The sequence below is a fragment of the Brachyistius frenatus genome, unplaced genomic scaffold (assembly GCF_029030835.1).
Source record: "Brachyistius frenatus isolate BFR_SWC_R1_liver_20210118 unplaced genomic scaffold, ASM2903083v1 Contig_115, whole genome shotgun sequence".
In the NCBI taxonomy this organism is placed as follows: Eukaryota; Metazoa; Chordata; class Actinopteri; family Embiotocidae; genus Brachyistius; species Brachyistius frenatus.
In genome coordinates this window covers 1,230,001-1,245,998 of record NW_027210714.1, presented here as the reverse complement: position 1 = coordinate 1,245,998, position 15,998 = coordinate 1,230,001, and the positions used below count along the sequence as shown (strand labels likewise).

Genomic DNA, 15,998 nt, shown 5'->3' with positions numbered 1-15,998 from the left:
GCTTGGAGGAGATGGCACGGGATATCGCGAGAGCGGCGTGCCGCGACCGCAGCGCTGGATGGCGCTGGTGGGGGCTGGATGCGCCCACGGCTCGCCCTCTCTCCCGTTAAATCACACGGTAGGACACGCGATCGGACGGAGACTGGCGGCGACAGCAGCCGGGGTGAGTGAAAACCTGCACACTGCGCACTGCACGGGCTCCATCACAGCTAGAAACACCGGGGGGAGGGAGGGAGGGGGGGAGGACTCGCATGTGACCGCACCGGACAGAGTAAGTGTGTGTCTCTTTATGTGTGTGTGTGTGTGTGTGCGATTATGGGGGGCAACGTGTCGGCCAGATGTGATCCTCTCCAGATGTGCTCTCGTGACAGTCTCTGAGGATGCCTGTCTTTTTCTTCTCCATCATCATCATAATCAGTTCTGTCATCAGCAGCAGCGGCAGGACGGAGCTCCCTCTGTCTCGTGTCCGTTATATTATTTCATGAGGTGATCTTGGGGTCGGCGATTCCCCTCGCGCTTGTACGGTAGTCACAGCCGCAGGTCTCCTTCCCCCGAGTGCGTAACAGTTACAGGTGTTATTGTTCAGGCCGTCCCATCCGCGCCACTCAGGTACATGCCACTACTGCGCGCGTGGCTCCTGCGTGTTTTTGCTTTGCCAGTGTTTGGTAGACTGCGCGCGGACTTGTTGATGGATGACCGAGAGACCGCAGCCTTTTTTTTTACCGAGGCGGATTCACGCTCCGCTGTCATCGCTCCCGGGGGGCCCTCTAGTGATTTAATGTTACGGTTTCGATCCGCGTGATTGATGACTTTGGCCCGCATCACCGCCAGCCTACAGCACCGTCACATTATAGAGACGGTGACACAGCCTTCTGCTGCGTGCCTCGCGGGCACACGCGTGAATACTCACCACAAAAAAAAAAAAGGGAAAGAGCCCTCAATTTTTTTTTATTTATTTTTTTTTACCCCTATAGTCGACATCATTAAGCAGGAACACCCACGTTTGTTTGGACTTTTCACGAGGACATTGCTTTGACCTGTGACTCCTGCGGGCTCGTTCTAACCTTTGACCTTTACCCAAACCAAAGCCAGGTCTTAACCTGTGAAATAAACGCTTAACCTCGCAGGGACAAAAAAAAAAGAGATCATTTCATGGGGGATAAAATATGCCTGGCTGACCGGGATGCCCTCCCCACAACATGAGGAATACAAACCACACGTGCACACGCAAGGACACACTCGGCACGCAGCAGCACACCTTCACCCTCCACGCTGAGCTGAAATGTCGCCTTGACATTTTAAAGTTGGACCGCTCATCAGTTTGAGTTTTTGGAGATGAAAAACTCCCTGGAAGGCAACAGACTTTGTTGTAGTCTCCACTCTATGAAAACATATGGTGTTTGTATTACTGTGTGTGTGTGTGTGTGTGTGTGTGTGTCTGCTTATGGCCACTGTTTTAGCGAGGAGAGGAGAGGAGAGGAGAGGAGAGGAGAGGAGAGGAGAGGAGAGGAGAGGAGAGGAGAGGAGAGGAGAGGAGAGGAGAGGAGGAAAGGAAAAGGAAGCTGGTGTTCCTTCAGTCAAAGTTGTTGCTCTTTATTCAGTATGAAATCTCTCTGTAAACACTGACGAGGCCCCTTCAGCCACACAACCTTTGATAACAGGGATGCACTGAAAGATAACTTTGATACTTGAGTCCGTCCTGATAGCCAGTTGAACACACAGCCAGAAAAAGGCCTGGCTTCCCTCCGCTGGCATTATTTAAATACTCAGACCAATCAGGGCGGTTTATGCGATGTCGCGCGGCGCAACGGCGGCAACTCGACACGTGACCCGAACATCCTCAGAGCCGAGGCGGAAGGTCTCCACGCTCAGGATTTAACTTTTGGTCTTGGCTCCGTATTAAGATTGTGTTGTTGTTTTCTGTGAGTTTCATAGTTATCTGTTGAGAATAATACCTCCAGAATCCATAATTGCGGCCAAACAGTCGTGTGCGTGAAACAATTTAGAAGATAAAGCTGTTAAATTCACTTAAATTCCCTAATTGGTTTAAATCCTCTTGAGTGTTTTCTTTCCAGACACGTGTTGGTTGTCTGTGACTGAACACGACTCGTGTCTCCCGGGGCGTTTATACATTGTTGACATTTTAGTAAGTGTTTCTGCCTGACTGGTTGGGGTTGGGTCCACATGCATGGGATTAGAAGATGGTGGAGGTATGAGGGAGAGCAGATTATATGGACGAGGAAGACGGAGGAGGGGAAAGAAAAGGCGCGCTCATGCTGTATATCTCATGATGTGACCTTTACCATCTACTGCCGTGCTCTTTCAGGTCCTTTCCCTAATCCCTAATAAATTCCCTTGGACACACGGTTGTTTATTTAGTCGAATGTTCCCACTAATTCTTTCCCCCTCTTCTCTTGTATCATCCCTTATCTTCCCTCTGTTCTCCTCTCCTCTCCTGTCCCCTTCTCTTCTCATCTTTCCTTCCCTTATCTCTCCCCATCTCACCCCCTAACCCTGTTTCTCCTCCTCTCCTCTCACTCTGTACTCTGACCCAAACTGTAAAAAACCTCACATGATTCCCAGCATGCATCGTAAATAAGGATGGTTATGTAATAGCCTAAATATTAAGGAAACATTCACCCCTTTTTATATTTTCTACTAATAGGATTGGCTGCCACGGTAGTAATGGGTTGCATCTAGGTTACAGCGTGCATGTGTGTGTGTGTGTGTGTGTGTGTGTGTGTGCGTGTGCATGGTATAACGTGTATGTTCTCACATGTACACTTTAATGTTACAGAGTCTAAGCGGGGAAAATGACCTTGAAGCTCGCAAACCAAACCAAAAAAAAAAAAAAAATCCCAAAACAATCGCGGTAATATCTTCACGCATGCAGCTGCACGTGGGCCTACTGTATGTTCAGATACGTAGTAGTGTGACTTAGGCTTTCCATCCGAAGTGGAAAAACAGGGGGGAGACAGAGAGGCATGAAGGGGAGGATGAACTCTGGGCTCTCCCTATTGTCAACCACGGCTATTTGAAGTTGCACATAACCCAGTTCCAGGGAAACCACTGTGTATATGTGAAGCACATGCATGTGACGTTTTTCGGCGCCTGAAAGAGGAAGGAGACAGAGATGAATGGGGCGAGAAGTGGAGAGAGTGAATGGAAAATAGAGGTCAGTGGAAGAAAGTGAGAGACGGGATGAAGTGAATGGGAGGGAGAGGAGGAGAAGAAGAAGCGCCGGCCAGAGGAGAAAGTCTGAAAGATCACGGCGTCTTTGTCTTACAGGGATGTATAAATATAGTTATGTTTGCCTGAGAGGGAGGGAGACCGCCGTGAGAGACGGGCTATTGTCCTCGGGGACAGTATCAGCTCTTTGTTCGGCTTGCTTGACACCGGTGTCACTGTCACCCAGCCACACTGACCCACAGCAGAGAGAGGGAGAGGGAGAGGGAAGAGGGAGAGGGAGATACAGACAGAGGCAGTAGATTTAGATTCCAAAATGGTGCCATTAACAGCATTTTATTTTCATCCAAATTGTGGAAATTCATTGCTCAGAGCTGAAGGGAAGAAACAGGATCATAAAACAGGAAGATTACGGGGAAATTAGACTAATGAGAAGTGGGCAAGATGCTGATCGTCCGAATTACTGTCGATAACTTTGAACATCGAGGGTCTGAAGATGAAAACAAAGAAATGTGTGAAGTCTAGATGTTAGACGAACACGCGTTTCTTCACTTTGTGCGTTTTTGTTGCATGGTGGTGACGTTGAAGGGAATATTAAATGCTAAAACAGCTTGAAAGTTCAATCTGGTCCTTGGAAGCAGCAGTTGGCCAGAGCAGTTTCACCTCACGGCCCATTTTTTTTTTTTATCAAATGTTCCTGGAGTTTTCAAACGTATCACACAAAGAGTTTGTCCAGAGCCCGTTGCATTACAAAAGTGTTTTAAGGATTTCTCATATTGTTAGCTTAAAATTTGAACGACTCCATCTGATCCCGTAGCTCCTGACTGTCACGGTTCTCCAACCTGCCTCCCCTACAGCCAATCAGCAATCAGCCCCTCTCAGTGGATCGACTCCCACTCTGCCCCGACTACCTCCTGGATCACAACTTCTTGTCGCTCAGAGCCTCGGTCAACGGTTTTCCAGAGTTCTGTTTGGACCCTGTCTTCCCTCAGTGTTGTGTTCACCTGCCTGGACTTTGTTAATAACGCCTATTCTTTATGAGCAAAGCCTCCGTTGGCTTCTTCCTGCCCCAGTGTCGTGGTGTTTGTGTGCTTTGTGACTCTGACCTTGTGGTGAGGCTGTCGTGTCAATGCATGAAGGTATTACAGTTCGGCCCGAGCAATATATCAATGTGGTGATATGAGACTAGAGACTAATGTGATAAGTGTCGTCTTATCCTGGTTTTAAAAGCTGTATTACAGTAAAGGGATGTCATTTTCTGAACTGTTGCGGCTGACGTATTATTTGCTTTTCCCCACTTACCACTCGTTATTCTTATTGCTGATGATTGTTTATAGAAAAGCAGCAATAGTTATCTCAACAATATTGTAACAATATCGAGTTATTTGGTAACAGTCGTGTTTTTCCAACTTTGTGGCAACAGATGGGAGACACTCTATTATTGCAACACGACAATAAGCCGCTTCACGCAGACAAATTTAGATAAATAGTTTCTTCAGTTTTGGTGCGGAAGAACCGAACTGGCCTGCCCACAACCCCGACCCCATCCTGTCCCGTTTGAGATGGCTGTGAGCCAGCCTTTGTCGGCCAAACAGTTGCCGACATCACTAATGCTCTCGTGGCTAAATGGGAGCAAATCCCTGCAGCCCGGTTCCAAAATCTGGGCAGCCTGAAACCAGAAGAGTGGCTGTAATAGTGGTATCTTAATGTCCAGATATGGAACAATGTCACACGGCTGTCACCTTCTGATGCGCACATACTTTCCATTAGATCAGTGTTTCCTACCTCGGGGCTCGGGACCCCAACAGAGGTCGTGAGATAAATCGATAAACAAAACGGGGAGCATAATGAGACGGAGATTAGGAGAGGAAAAATGGAAAGAATGCTTGATCCCTTTTGTCATATGTGGCGTCATTGTCGAGTGCTGATTTGATGGAGCCTCAGAATGACAGACGGATGTTTTTTGGCAGTGTTAATATTAATCGCAGCGATGTGGATCAAAGAGGAGGCATCGCAGTGCGCGAGGGATCAAACAGGCATCGAGCCATCCTTCAGATTCTGTCCTTAAATAAACCGCAAACTGCAAATCCCCCAGCATGTCACTTCGTGGGCTCAAGAAAAGTAGAGACGAGAAAGACGGAGAGAAGACAGAAGAGGAAAGCTGAGGGTTCGACGGGGGAAAGGCGGAGGGGGAAATAATGCGAGAGGAAGAGTGAGGCAGAGGAAAGGGAAGAAACATCGTTTGGCAGGACAACGATTACAGAAAACACCGTAGGGTTAAAAAAATATGAATCGTATTTGCAGCAGTGGAAGCAACAAAACCAGCTGTCTGTCCTCAATGCTCCCAGCTGTGTCCTCGCTGGTTTCTATCGATCCAAACGTAATCATCTCCTGTCACACGGATACACACATCCACTCATACCGACTGAAAAACGCCATTTTAACATCCAAGCACCCCCCCCCCCTTACTCAAAATGAAACCTTCCCTCCCCCCAACTTCTGGTCATTAACGCATCAGAGTGTGAAACTAAATATGTTTCCTTTAGTAGTTTTAGAGACAAATTCAACATTTCACATCACATACTGCACATATTTTGTATCTGCATCATAGATGTCTGGTCTTGGATCGGGCTGGGTACCAAACTTCAATGCTGTTATGGCACTCAGCGAATGGTTAGGTACCAACAAGTAATGAAAATTGCCTTGGCAGTCGTTACCGAGGCAACATCCACTCTGACACATTATCATTTCAAAATGCACAACTCCTGCAAATCTTACATTAAAACGCCTTGTTTTACTCTTTTCAGTCCAATTTTTTTCCCCACCTATGTGTCTGAGTTGTGTGTGATCCGGTACGTGGAGGCTTCTCTGTGTTTAGACAGCAAGCTGGCATCTACTGTTAGCACGTGAGGCGTTTAGGGGACATCAGTAAATTGTATCGTCTTGCGATAACGGGATTATGAGGTGTTAAGGAAACATCAATTAAGTGTAGCTACAGAAAACAACATGGGTTACACACTCCGGTTGAAACTAAAGACTCTGAAAACCGGTGTTAGTATGAAAAAAAAATTCTAGCGATACTTCCTCCAGAAACTGAATTTTATTTGTCGTGTTCACAAATTGGAAAAGTGACATTTAGTTACATGCAGTCAAAAGCAGATCCAATAGAAGCTGTTGACACTGAGGTCTGTGGACTATCCAGTATAACCAGGACAATGTTTGTAACGAAATATGCTCAAACAAAAATCACTTCCCCTTAATTATGGAATCAGCATTGCGGCAGGAATATTAGAGATGGATGTCTTAAAATTTATTGTGGTCGCTGAAGAAGTTGAGAGTTCACTTTTTGAGAACTGCCTTGAGCTCAAAGCGAAGCTGGGGATACAAGATGAGGACACACACACACACACACACACACACACACACACACACACACACACACACACACACACACACACACACACACACACACACACACACACACACACACACACACACAGTCTGGATGACCAGTGTCCTCACCTCAACATCACACATGTGTGCTTTCTGTCTGGGTTGCATCCACAGGTCCTGGTTTCCTTATGGCTGCCAGTGCAGGGTCAGGGAATTTGATTGACTTGTGCCTTGACTCACTCTGGCTTCCAGGAAGTCTCCACCATCAATACACATCATCATCACTCGCCAGGCCTGTGTGTGTGTGTGTGTGTGTGTGTGTGTGTGTGTGTGTGTGTGTGTGTGTGTGTGTGTGTGTGTGTGTGTGTGTGCTTTCTCAACCAGTGCAGCACAGTGTGTCTCTCTGCAAAATCACATGGTTCGGCTTTTCCCCCGCGTGCCTGCTGCTTGGCCTATTTCCATGGTAACTAGCCGAAGATGTGGGGACACACACACACGCACACGCACACACACACACACACACACACACACACACACAGTCCACATAAACAGCGCTTGTGCGAGGGCTTGCCAGAGTGATTTCGGTTGTGTGTGGCTGTAGGGTGCAGTCAGAGAGAGGATGTGTGATCACACACTCCACACAGGCTCAGCGGGAGACACAGACACACACTCACACACTCACACACACACACACACACACGCACATACACACACTGTATGCTGAGACAGAAGCTCAGGATGCTGTGCTGTGGAGGAAAAATGGCACAAAGGGGCATGCCAGCCAAATCCTTTTATAAATCCTCTGGCAATTTGGAGTTGTTTAACAGATGAACGTATATATGACGGATAGATGGAAGTGTGGTAGTTTGTCAGCGTGCAGGAGAAGCGTGTGACAAGTGGATGAACTGACATCGCAATGTTGCCTCCGAACAGTTGCATAATGTTTCTTTCCAAATTCGCACTGATGCATTTCACATCCTTGTCACGATGCTGCACACCCCCACCCACCCCCACCCCGTCCCGTCCCGTCCCGTCCCGCCCCACCCCACCTCACCACCCATCCCAATGTGGCCATCACCATAGCGACAACCCACGCTGCTCACCTGCTCGCCGCAGCATCCCCTGCGCCCTCTGGCCCTTCGCCAACGAAGAGAGGGGTGGGGTGGGGGGGGTGCTGTGGCGGTAACGCAACCCGGCAATCAGGCGAGGGAGCTTTGCCAAAAGTGGGGAAGCTATAGGGTGAGGAAGGAGAGGGAGGCAGGGTGGAGGGGGCACTGCGGATCTGTTCGCTACTGCCCTGTGGTGTTATGCAACTTCATGTACACACACCCACGCACACATATTGTAGGGTGACAAACACACACAGACTGGCCCTTTTTTTTTTTTTTTTTTTTCTGTTTTTTTATCATGTCACGCACGCGGTCAGAAGGCTGTGCATGGTGATGCTTGAACCAGCAAAAGCTCTCCATAATGTCCCTAAGTACCGATTATGAAATGACATAACAGATTTCTCAAGCGTTTCCTGTGTCATATCACTGTTGCAATGTTACCCTCACTGACATTGTTGTGTTCATGTGATGATTTACACAATTCAGGGGACAACAGCCACTAAGAGGAAACATTTCATTTGCGGCGATTTATTCTAGGCCACTAGGTGGCAGCAAATCATCTGCACAACCAAACAACAACCACCGGCTAATAATAAGGTGCCATAACGGTGCCACGACCGTAGGCTGTATATAAACGTAGACGTAGTCTCCGGGGTCTGAAAAGTGAAACCAATACAGAAGTGTAATACCACCGAGGGCCCCTAAAGATGGTGACGGCTAAAATGGCAAATTTGAGGGCAGTTGACAAATAAACGAGTGACATCGCGGTTGGTTGGTTGCCGCTTGGTTCCCCGACAGTTAAAACAGTGACAGTGTTGGTGTGCTTAAACCGTTGGTACTTAAAGTCTGTGTATATTTGAAATATTTGACATTTGAAAGTCCAAGTTTTTAGGCTCGGGTTATTTGCACGCGGCGCCAGCTAACACTACGGAGCTAAACTCACCTTCCAGTCTTCAGCATATCATCATCAGTCCTGTCGCAGTTTTTAACTGTATCGCTAACAATGTTTATACCACTAATAGAACTCTTCGTGTACAATATATTAGGCCGCACAGTTAACAGCTTAAAAACACTCTTTGCATGTGCCCTGTTTGATTCGTGTTTAGCACCGCTGTTGCACCTATTGGCAGAAACCTTTTTGCTGCTCGCTGGATTGTGTGCGGAGTCCTAACAGGTTGGTCTTTGTGTCTTGCAGGCGCATGAAAGAGGAGACGAAAGCATCGAAGGAGTCCCCACATGGGAGCAGCAGTGCTGTCTAATCCACTTTTATCTGACATAATCTGCCAAAGGACGCTTTGGAAACGCTCTCATGTCTTCAAATACAAACCGCTAAATCCACGGAGCTAAAAACAGACAAACAAAAAGCCAACCGCTGGCTCCTGCAAGTGGACAGATTTTAAAGTAAAAACGCGGCTGGAGAGGGGGCGGGTTGTATGGGGGCCAAATCCCCCTCCAAGACACACCGCGTCTCGATCCACGGCCGCCGCCGCCGCTGCCGCCCTCCTCATCCTCCGTCCTCTTCCTCCTGCTCCTCCTCGTCTGCTTTTCTCTCATTCACCCTCTTTCTCTCTCATGGGAGTGACATAGAGGCCGTCGCTTGTTCTGCTGCCCCGCCCCTTCCTGGCCTCGCCGTGGAAACAGGGGCGTCCGGGTAGTGATGTCGTGGAAGAGGAACTACTTTGCGTCGGGTGGCGGAGCGGTAGGCGGGGTGCAGGGGCTGGTGACCCCGAGAACCATGACCTCTATCGCACCCAGCAAAGGCCTGAGCAACGAGCCGGGACAAAACAGCTGCTTCCTCAACAGCGCTCTGCAGGTCAGTCGGGACAAACACACTCCCACACAAGAGTCAGTCACCACGTATTAGGAGGCCGACATGTTTTTTCATGCAGATTTTTAGGGAACTTATTGCGGTCGTTACTGTCCGAGTTAGCCACCAATCTCAAGCCGCCCGCTCGGGTAAAGTATTTGTCGCCGGGCGCGTTTAACCAAACTCATTTTTTGGAAACAGTAGACAACGGGCGACAAATTCTGACCAGCAGTTTTGTTTACTAAAAAAGGGAAACCTGCAGCGTTTAGCGGACACCCTGGGACAGTGTAATGAGTGCAGACTTCGTCTCCACTCACTGAGGACCAGGTCTAGGTCAAAAAGTGCCGGAGTGCAGTTCAGACCCGGCAGCGCATCACGAGAAGAGAAAGCAGGTTTCTGCTGTGTGCGAGTCTTCAGTCATACATATATTACATCAGAGGACTTCATTTGATTTTCTGTCCTGAAACATTAGACTGTGTAAAACGAAAAAGTTTGTTTGTTTTTCATGCTTATATCTTGTATATAGTCTTGTTTTCATGTTCTATAAACTGATATCTACCTAAACTAACATAAAACACAGGCTGTTACAGGCAGAAATGCGAAACGTGCTCGAATCATTTCAGAGCGGTATTATTCAAAAAAATTGTGTTTGAAAAATATCATTAAAGACTAAAGCTGCATCTTCATAGCACTTGCACACATAGAAAATGTTAAAGTTGTCATTTTGTCTTCATAATGTAGAATTTGGAAATGTGTACATGATTGCTAAAAAATAGCAACTTATATAAAAGCTTCAGATGTCTATTGTTGATATTCTAGTGATTTGCAGCAAACGTACAATGCAAACACACACATTCACCACACACACACACACACACACACACACACACACACACACACACACACACACACACACACACACACACACACACACACACACACACACACACTGCAGTAAATTGCTATTAAAGCGTGACAGGGATGAGATTAGCGCCATATTAATGGGTGTTTGCGTGTTTCGGTGGGTTTTGGCACTGCAGCCTGTCTGGCCTCAGCGTGGACATCCAGTCCGTGTGTGGAGATGCTCACACTGCGCTGCTACTGCTGCATCCTCTCTCTCTCTCTCTCTCTCTTCACACACACACACACACACACACACACACACACACACACACACACACACACACACACACACACACACATATATATATAAAGAAGCACACACAAAGACACTCGTTCCTCCTCCCAAGATTTCCAGCTGGCACAAATATACCTACCTACACACACACACACACACACACACAGACATACACATACACACACGCGCGCGCACGTGCACGCACACACATCTTAACTACTGGCTTGAAATAGAGAGAGAGAGAGAAAGGAGAAGAAGGGAGCGTAAGCTGAAGAGGAATGGGGGGGGCGATGGGGCAGAAGCTTAGGGAGAGTCGGAGAGAGCAGAGAGGATAGATGCGAAGAGGAAAAGTTACTGAAGGAGGAAAAGAGAAGAAAGAGGGATGAGGAGTATACAGTATGAGAAGAGCGAGGAGAAGCCCGAAGGGGATTCTGCTGGGAGAAAGAGAGGAACGAAAGAGTCCAGTAAGGTAAGAGGAAAGAAAGAAAACGAGTTTTTTTTTTTTTTGTAACAAAGACAGATGAAGAGACAAAGTGAAGGACATGAAGTTTATTTATGAAATGATGAAGAAGCCGCCTCAACAAAGGCATGCAAAGCAGCTTCAGCGACGAGAGAAGTGGGCCACTTCACACACACACACACACACACACACACACACACACACACACACACACACATGCACACACTCAAACACTGAGAGGAGAGAGGATGCTTAGCAAGACAGATGAGTGAGGATAAATGGAGGCAGTGTTAAAGAATTGAGCTGCTTTTGGCAGTCCATTCCTGTGTGTGTGTGTGTGTGTGTGTGTGTGTGTGTGTGTGTGTGTGTGTGTGTGTGTGTGTGTGTGTGTGCGTGTGCGTGTGCGTGTTCATGTGCACATATTTGCTTGTATTATGTGTGTTGGAACTAAAGATGAGCTATAACGTATAAAAGTTCAGACTTAGTACAGACTTGCTCCATTAGCACTTAAGCTGCTACTAAACATGATTTTTTAATAAACTATTTTGTTTTTTGTGGTATAATGTAAAAATTTACCAGTCCAACATGCTAAATAGTAAAAAAAAAAAAAAACAGCCATCACATTTTTCAGAGTCCGTGCAGACAACTTAAAAATGTAGTTTTGTCCGGGGAAAAAAAATCCAAAGATATTCCATTAACATTGATATAAAACCAAGAAAAGCAGTGAATCTTTCATTTTGACCAACTGAAAACAACAAATATTATGTTTTTTTTGTGTTTTTTTTGTTCTTTACGGATCAACTTTTTCATCATCATGATTGTCAACTAATCTATTCAGCACCAGCAGGACGGTTCTGCTCTGTTTACTGTACGGTGCTCTGCTGCTCGTGCATCGATAGTAAGCGAAATACTCTCTCCTGCCCCCGTGGGCCCCTTCAGCAACGAAGTTAACCCCCCGCTGCTGCAGTGGAGCTGCTGTATGTCTGTATGCTGCAGCAGCAGCAGCAGCAGCCTTGGTTCTGTGTGAATTTAAGGTGCTGTGAGGTGAAGTGTGTGTGTGTGTGTGTGTGTGTGTGTGTGTGTGTGTGTGTGTGTGTTAATGCTCAGCAACTTTTCAATGTGTCAACACAGGTACAAAATTAAATACCACACATGGGTTCACTCATCAGGCAGCAGCATGTGTGTGTGTGTGTATTTATATAGGTGTGTGTGATGCAGCGGCAGGGAAGCAATATCTACTTTATTTCTGCTCACATTTTTGGCACTTGAAAGCTAATTTTAAATTTAAATCTTACCATCGTTAACATCCAGTGTTTTCGGTGGCGCTCTGTTATTAAAAGCTCATTTAATCTGTGTGGATTCACGTTTTCATTTTGTGGTTTTATTCATCGGGAATAAAAAAATAAAAAAACGGGATCCTGGTCTCATGCCTGCGGGTTCACTGGCACCCTGTTCTGGGACGCGTGAGGAGACGTTTCAATTGGTTACCACGTGCATTTCCTGCCACAACACTTTAAAAAGGTCTGCTGTGGACACCGATTCGCTGACAGAAGTGCAGAGAAGTTAACACCTGGCTGTTGCAATAACAGCGTCCTGTGATAAACGAAATGAACGGGAGAAGAGATGACGTTACCACATGTGGTAATAGGAGACTAGAACAGGAGGAGCTGGGAGGACACGGAGGGCAGAAATGAGCCAGCACAGCCGCTACCAGCAGTGCGAGGCAGGTGGTGCAGAGGTGGTCGGATCATAAAGACTTCCTCATTGACTAACTCTCATACTAATGGGGGCTGGTTTGAATGTTTTTGAATTCGTATTTACACGAGTCAGCAGATGTACTGGAAACAGTGACAACGATAGAATTACATGTATTCAACACACAAGAACACAACTCAGTCAGACAGCCATCATGACACACAGACACGCTTATAGAAACATTAATCAAAACTGCAAGCGGTGATATGCGGTCCCTCGCACGGTGCAGCAACTTGTAGTTTCACGGCGAGACGCTCAAAATGGCCGCCACGCCACGGGCACACCGTTCGACGAAAACGCATTCTTTTGATAATTTGTAATCCCAAACATGTCGATAGTGCACTGACAAAATTTCAAGTCGATCTATGTACTATACACTATAGCGAGCCATTTGGCCACGCCCACTCGCGAAACCACTACAATACGTCAATTTTCGCCACGACTGAGGCATGTTCCAAGTTTCATGAGTTTTTGAGTATGTTAAAGCCGCCAAAAAGGTGAGCAAACACAAATAACGAGAAAAATAATAATAGGGAAGAATAAATCCTTGAATTACAAAAGGGCTTTCGCACCATCGGTGCTTGGGCCCTAATAAATACAGTGTATTATTACGCAAGTCTTTGGCTGCAGGATTTATCATTTACTTACCTAATTTTACTTATTTTAATTTGTTCATTTTAAATCAAACTCATGTATATCCTCGTGTGTAGTTTTGACTTAATGTAGATGTATTGTTTGAAATTATTTTTAAGGTTTTACACATATATATCTACGAGAGAATCTGCACTAACTCTGAGGAGGACTTAACTTTTTAAGCCCTGTCGTCTATTTTTTTTTTTTAAATGTCCACTGGAAAAAACGAAATATTCCCAAATTCAGTCCATAACAGCTCCACAACGGTACAACCAACACGAACAACCTGCGGTTCTAAAAAAAAAACAATTTGGAGAATTTGAGAACAAGAAAAAAAAGAAATCTCCTCGTCCCCATCAACCACGCCAGAGTGAGCCTAATTAAAGCCGTAAATCAAAAGGGAAATAACAGACTTTTAACAGTCAGTCAGTAACAACAACACCTTTAAATCTGTCCAATAAAGTCCCAAGTGCAACTTGACAAAACTTGACAGAAATGAAGCACAACAACAATCATCGTCGTAGTAGATCAACTACCATCGTAACACACCATTGCAACATGGTGTCCGGTTGCATTTTAATACCAGCTACGGCCCAACACAGGGGGACTCCCCGATAAATGGCCCCTCCCTCGTCAGTCCCGAACCTACCGCTTCATGACTCACACACACACACACACACACACACACACACACACACACACACACACACACACACACACACACACACACACACACACACACACACACACACACACACACACACGTGAAGCACACACATCAGGGCACTTTTAATCAATTTTTTCGACAGGAGTAAAAAAAAAAAATATAAATAAAAGAACAAAAAAAAAAAAAGAGAGCTGTATGGACAGATAGGTGCTGATAAAGAGAGATGGGCATGGAGACGGCGTGCCCTCCTTGTGGCTGCTGCAGTGCTGTGCAGGGAGCCGATTCATCACGACCAAATAAACTACGGAGAGAGGGGGGGAAAGATAGAAGGCATACAGTGGCGTCAGCATGCAGTCTGTCATCCACTGCCCCCTCTTTCCTCCACTTATCACTCTCTCCTTAACACACACACACACACACACACACACACACACACACACACACACACACACACACACACACACACACACACACACACACACACACACACACACACACTGCAGACTTCAGGTTGCTGGTTTGGTGTCTTGTGGGTGCACGGGGACCTCCAACCGTACACACTGTAAGTGTGTTTGCGGCCCCGTGCATGCGGCCTTCAGATCTCGGTAGAACCCTGCGGGACACCGTTGTGTCAATATTATCTTTCAGCACGCTGAATTAATGCACTAAGAGCTCTTTCCTTTAATCATGCACGAGGGAGAGGGAGAGAAGAGGAAGACGGGGTTTACCTCACTTCTCTACTGGCGTTCATGTGTTCAGTTTAGTTTCTGTGAGCCCTGTGATGGTAGTTTCCTGTCCATCTGTCCCACCATGCCTCCGACTCGCTTTTATTGCTGGAAACACAAGAAGTAAAGAAAGCACACTCAGTGGGAGCTGTTGGGAAAAACAATTAGCTGGAAATGGCTGAAAGCCACAGCGAGCTGCAGACTTGGGTGTTGATTCTCTGCAACCATTTCACATTACAGGAAGTCAGATGATTCAGTGAGTTTTAAAGCTACAAGGAACCGGACTGAGAGTCATGTTTGTCACATAAATCTGAGTCAAAACATCAACCAAGTCATCTCTTATTGTAGTTTACAGTAGTTTAGACACCAGTGCTGCAGCATTATTTCTGTTAAACTGAAACAAAATGGTTTGTGCTTGTCTTGTGTTGTGATCCCCGCTCCTGGCACCTGGCCGTGACTTTCCTTTCAAATCTGGAGCAACTCAAAACATATATTTAAATGAAAATCTTCCAGATCATCATTAGAAATCAACAAATCTAAAGTTATAACTCAAGCTGGAGCTCATTAAGTAACCCCTGCATCATGTGAAACACGCAAGCAAACTAAAGAGAAACAATTATTAAATCCAGTTAAACCAAGTAGAGCCGGGAGTGTCTCTGTTCTCCGTGAACCACGTGATGATAGGATTATAGCGTATAAGAATATAAAATGACGAAAGTCCGGAGAGTGAACAAAGTGGAGGAAGTACTGGAAGACATGAAGGGTAATAATCTGTTCCAGTGAATAAACCACGATGTGTTTTGTCTCCCAGGTTCTGTGGCATCTCGACATCTTCCGCAGAAGCTTTCGACAGCTGACCACTCACAAGTGCATGGAGGACTCGTGTATCTTCTGTGCTTTAAAGGTAAAAAAAAAACACTCTCGCTTCGCCCTCTAATGGCTTCTCACTGTAAACCTCAAGCACTGCTCGTGTTTTTCTAGTGTGTCTCCCTGCACAGCGACATTGTGTTTTACTTGACTTTCTGTGGGCGGCGGTACTTCTCTGCCTCTCTTCTTCTGATTTTAATTTTTTTTTAAATTTTTTTTTTTTATGTCCTTCACACTCATCAACGTTTCCTTTATTTT

General features: G+C 46.2%; 1 protein-coding gene across 4 annotated transcripts in view; it reads left to right on the top strand.

The window, feature by feature from the left end:
- The first annotated feature begins 23 nt into the window (after positions 1-23).
- Positions 24-15,998, top strand: part of usp54b (ubiquitin specific peptidase 54b) — a 53,975-nt gene continuing 38,000 nt past the window's right edge. For 2 of the 4 annotated variants that reach the window (XR_011311551.1, XM_069713080.1), the window contains exons 1-3: positions 24-163; positions 8,884-9,501; positions 15,685-15,777. Coding sequence is in view for 3 of the 4 variants with exons in the window: in XM_069713080.1 (XP_069569181.1) it covers positions 9,346-9,501; positions 15,685-15,777 (249 nt within the window). In the remaining variant the exon portion in view is untranslated. Of the gene's footprint in view, positions 164-251; positions 272-8,883; positions 9,502-10,917; positions 11,103-15,684; positions 15,778-15,998 lie in introns of those variants that run through there. The other 2 variants (XM_069713081.1, XM_069713082.1) reach the window with 2 other exon arrangements.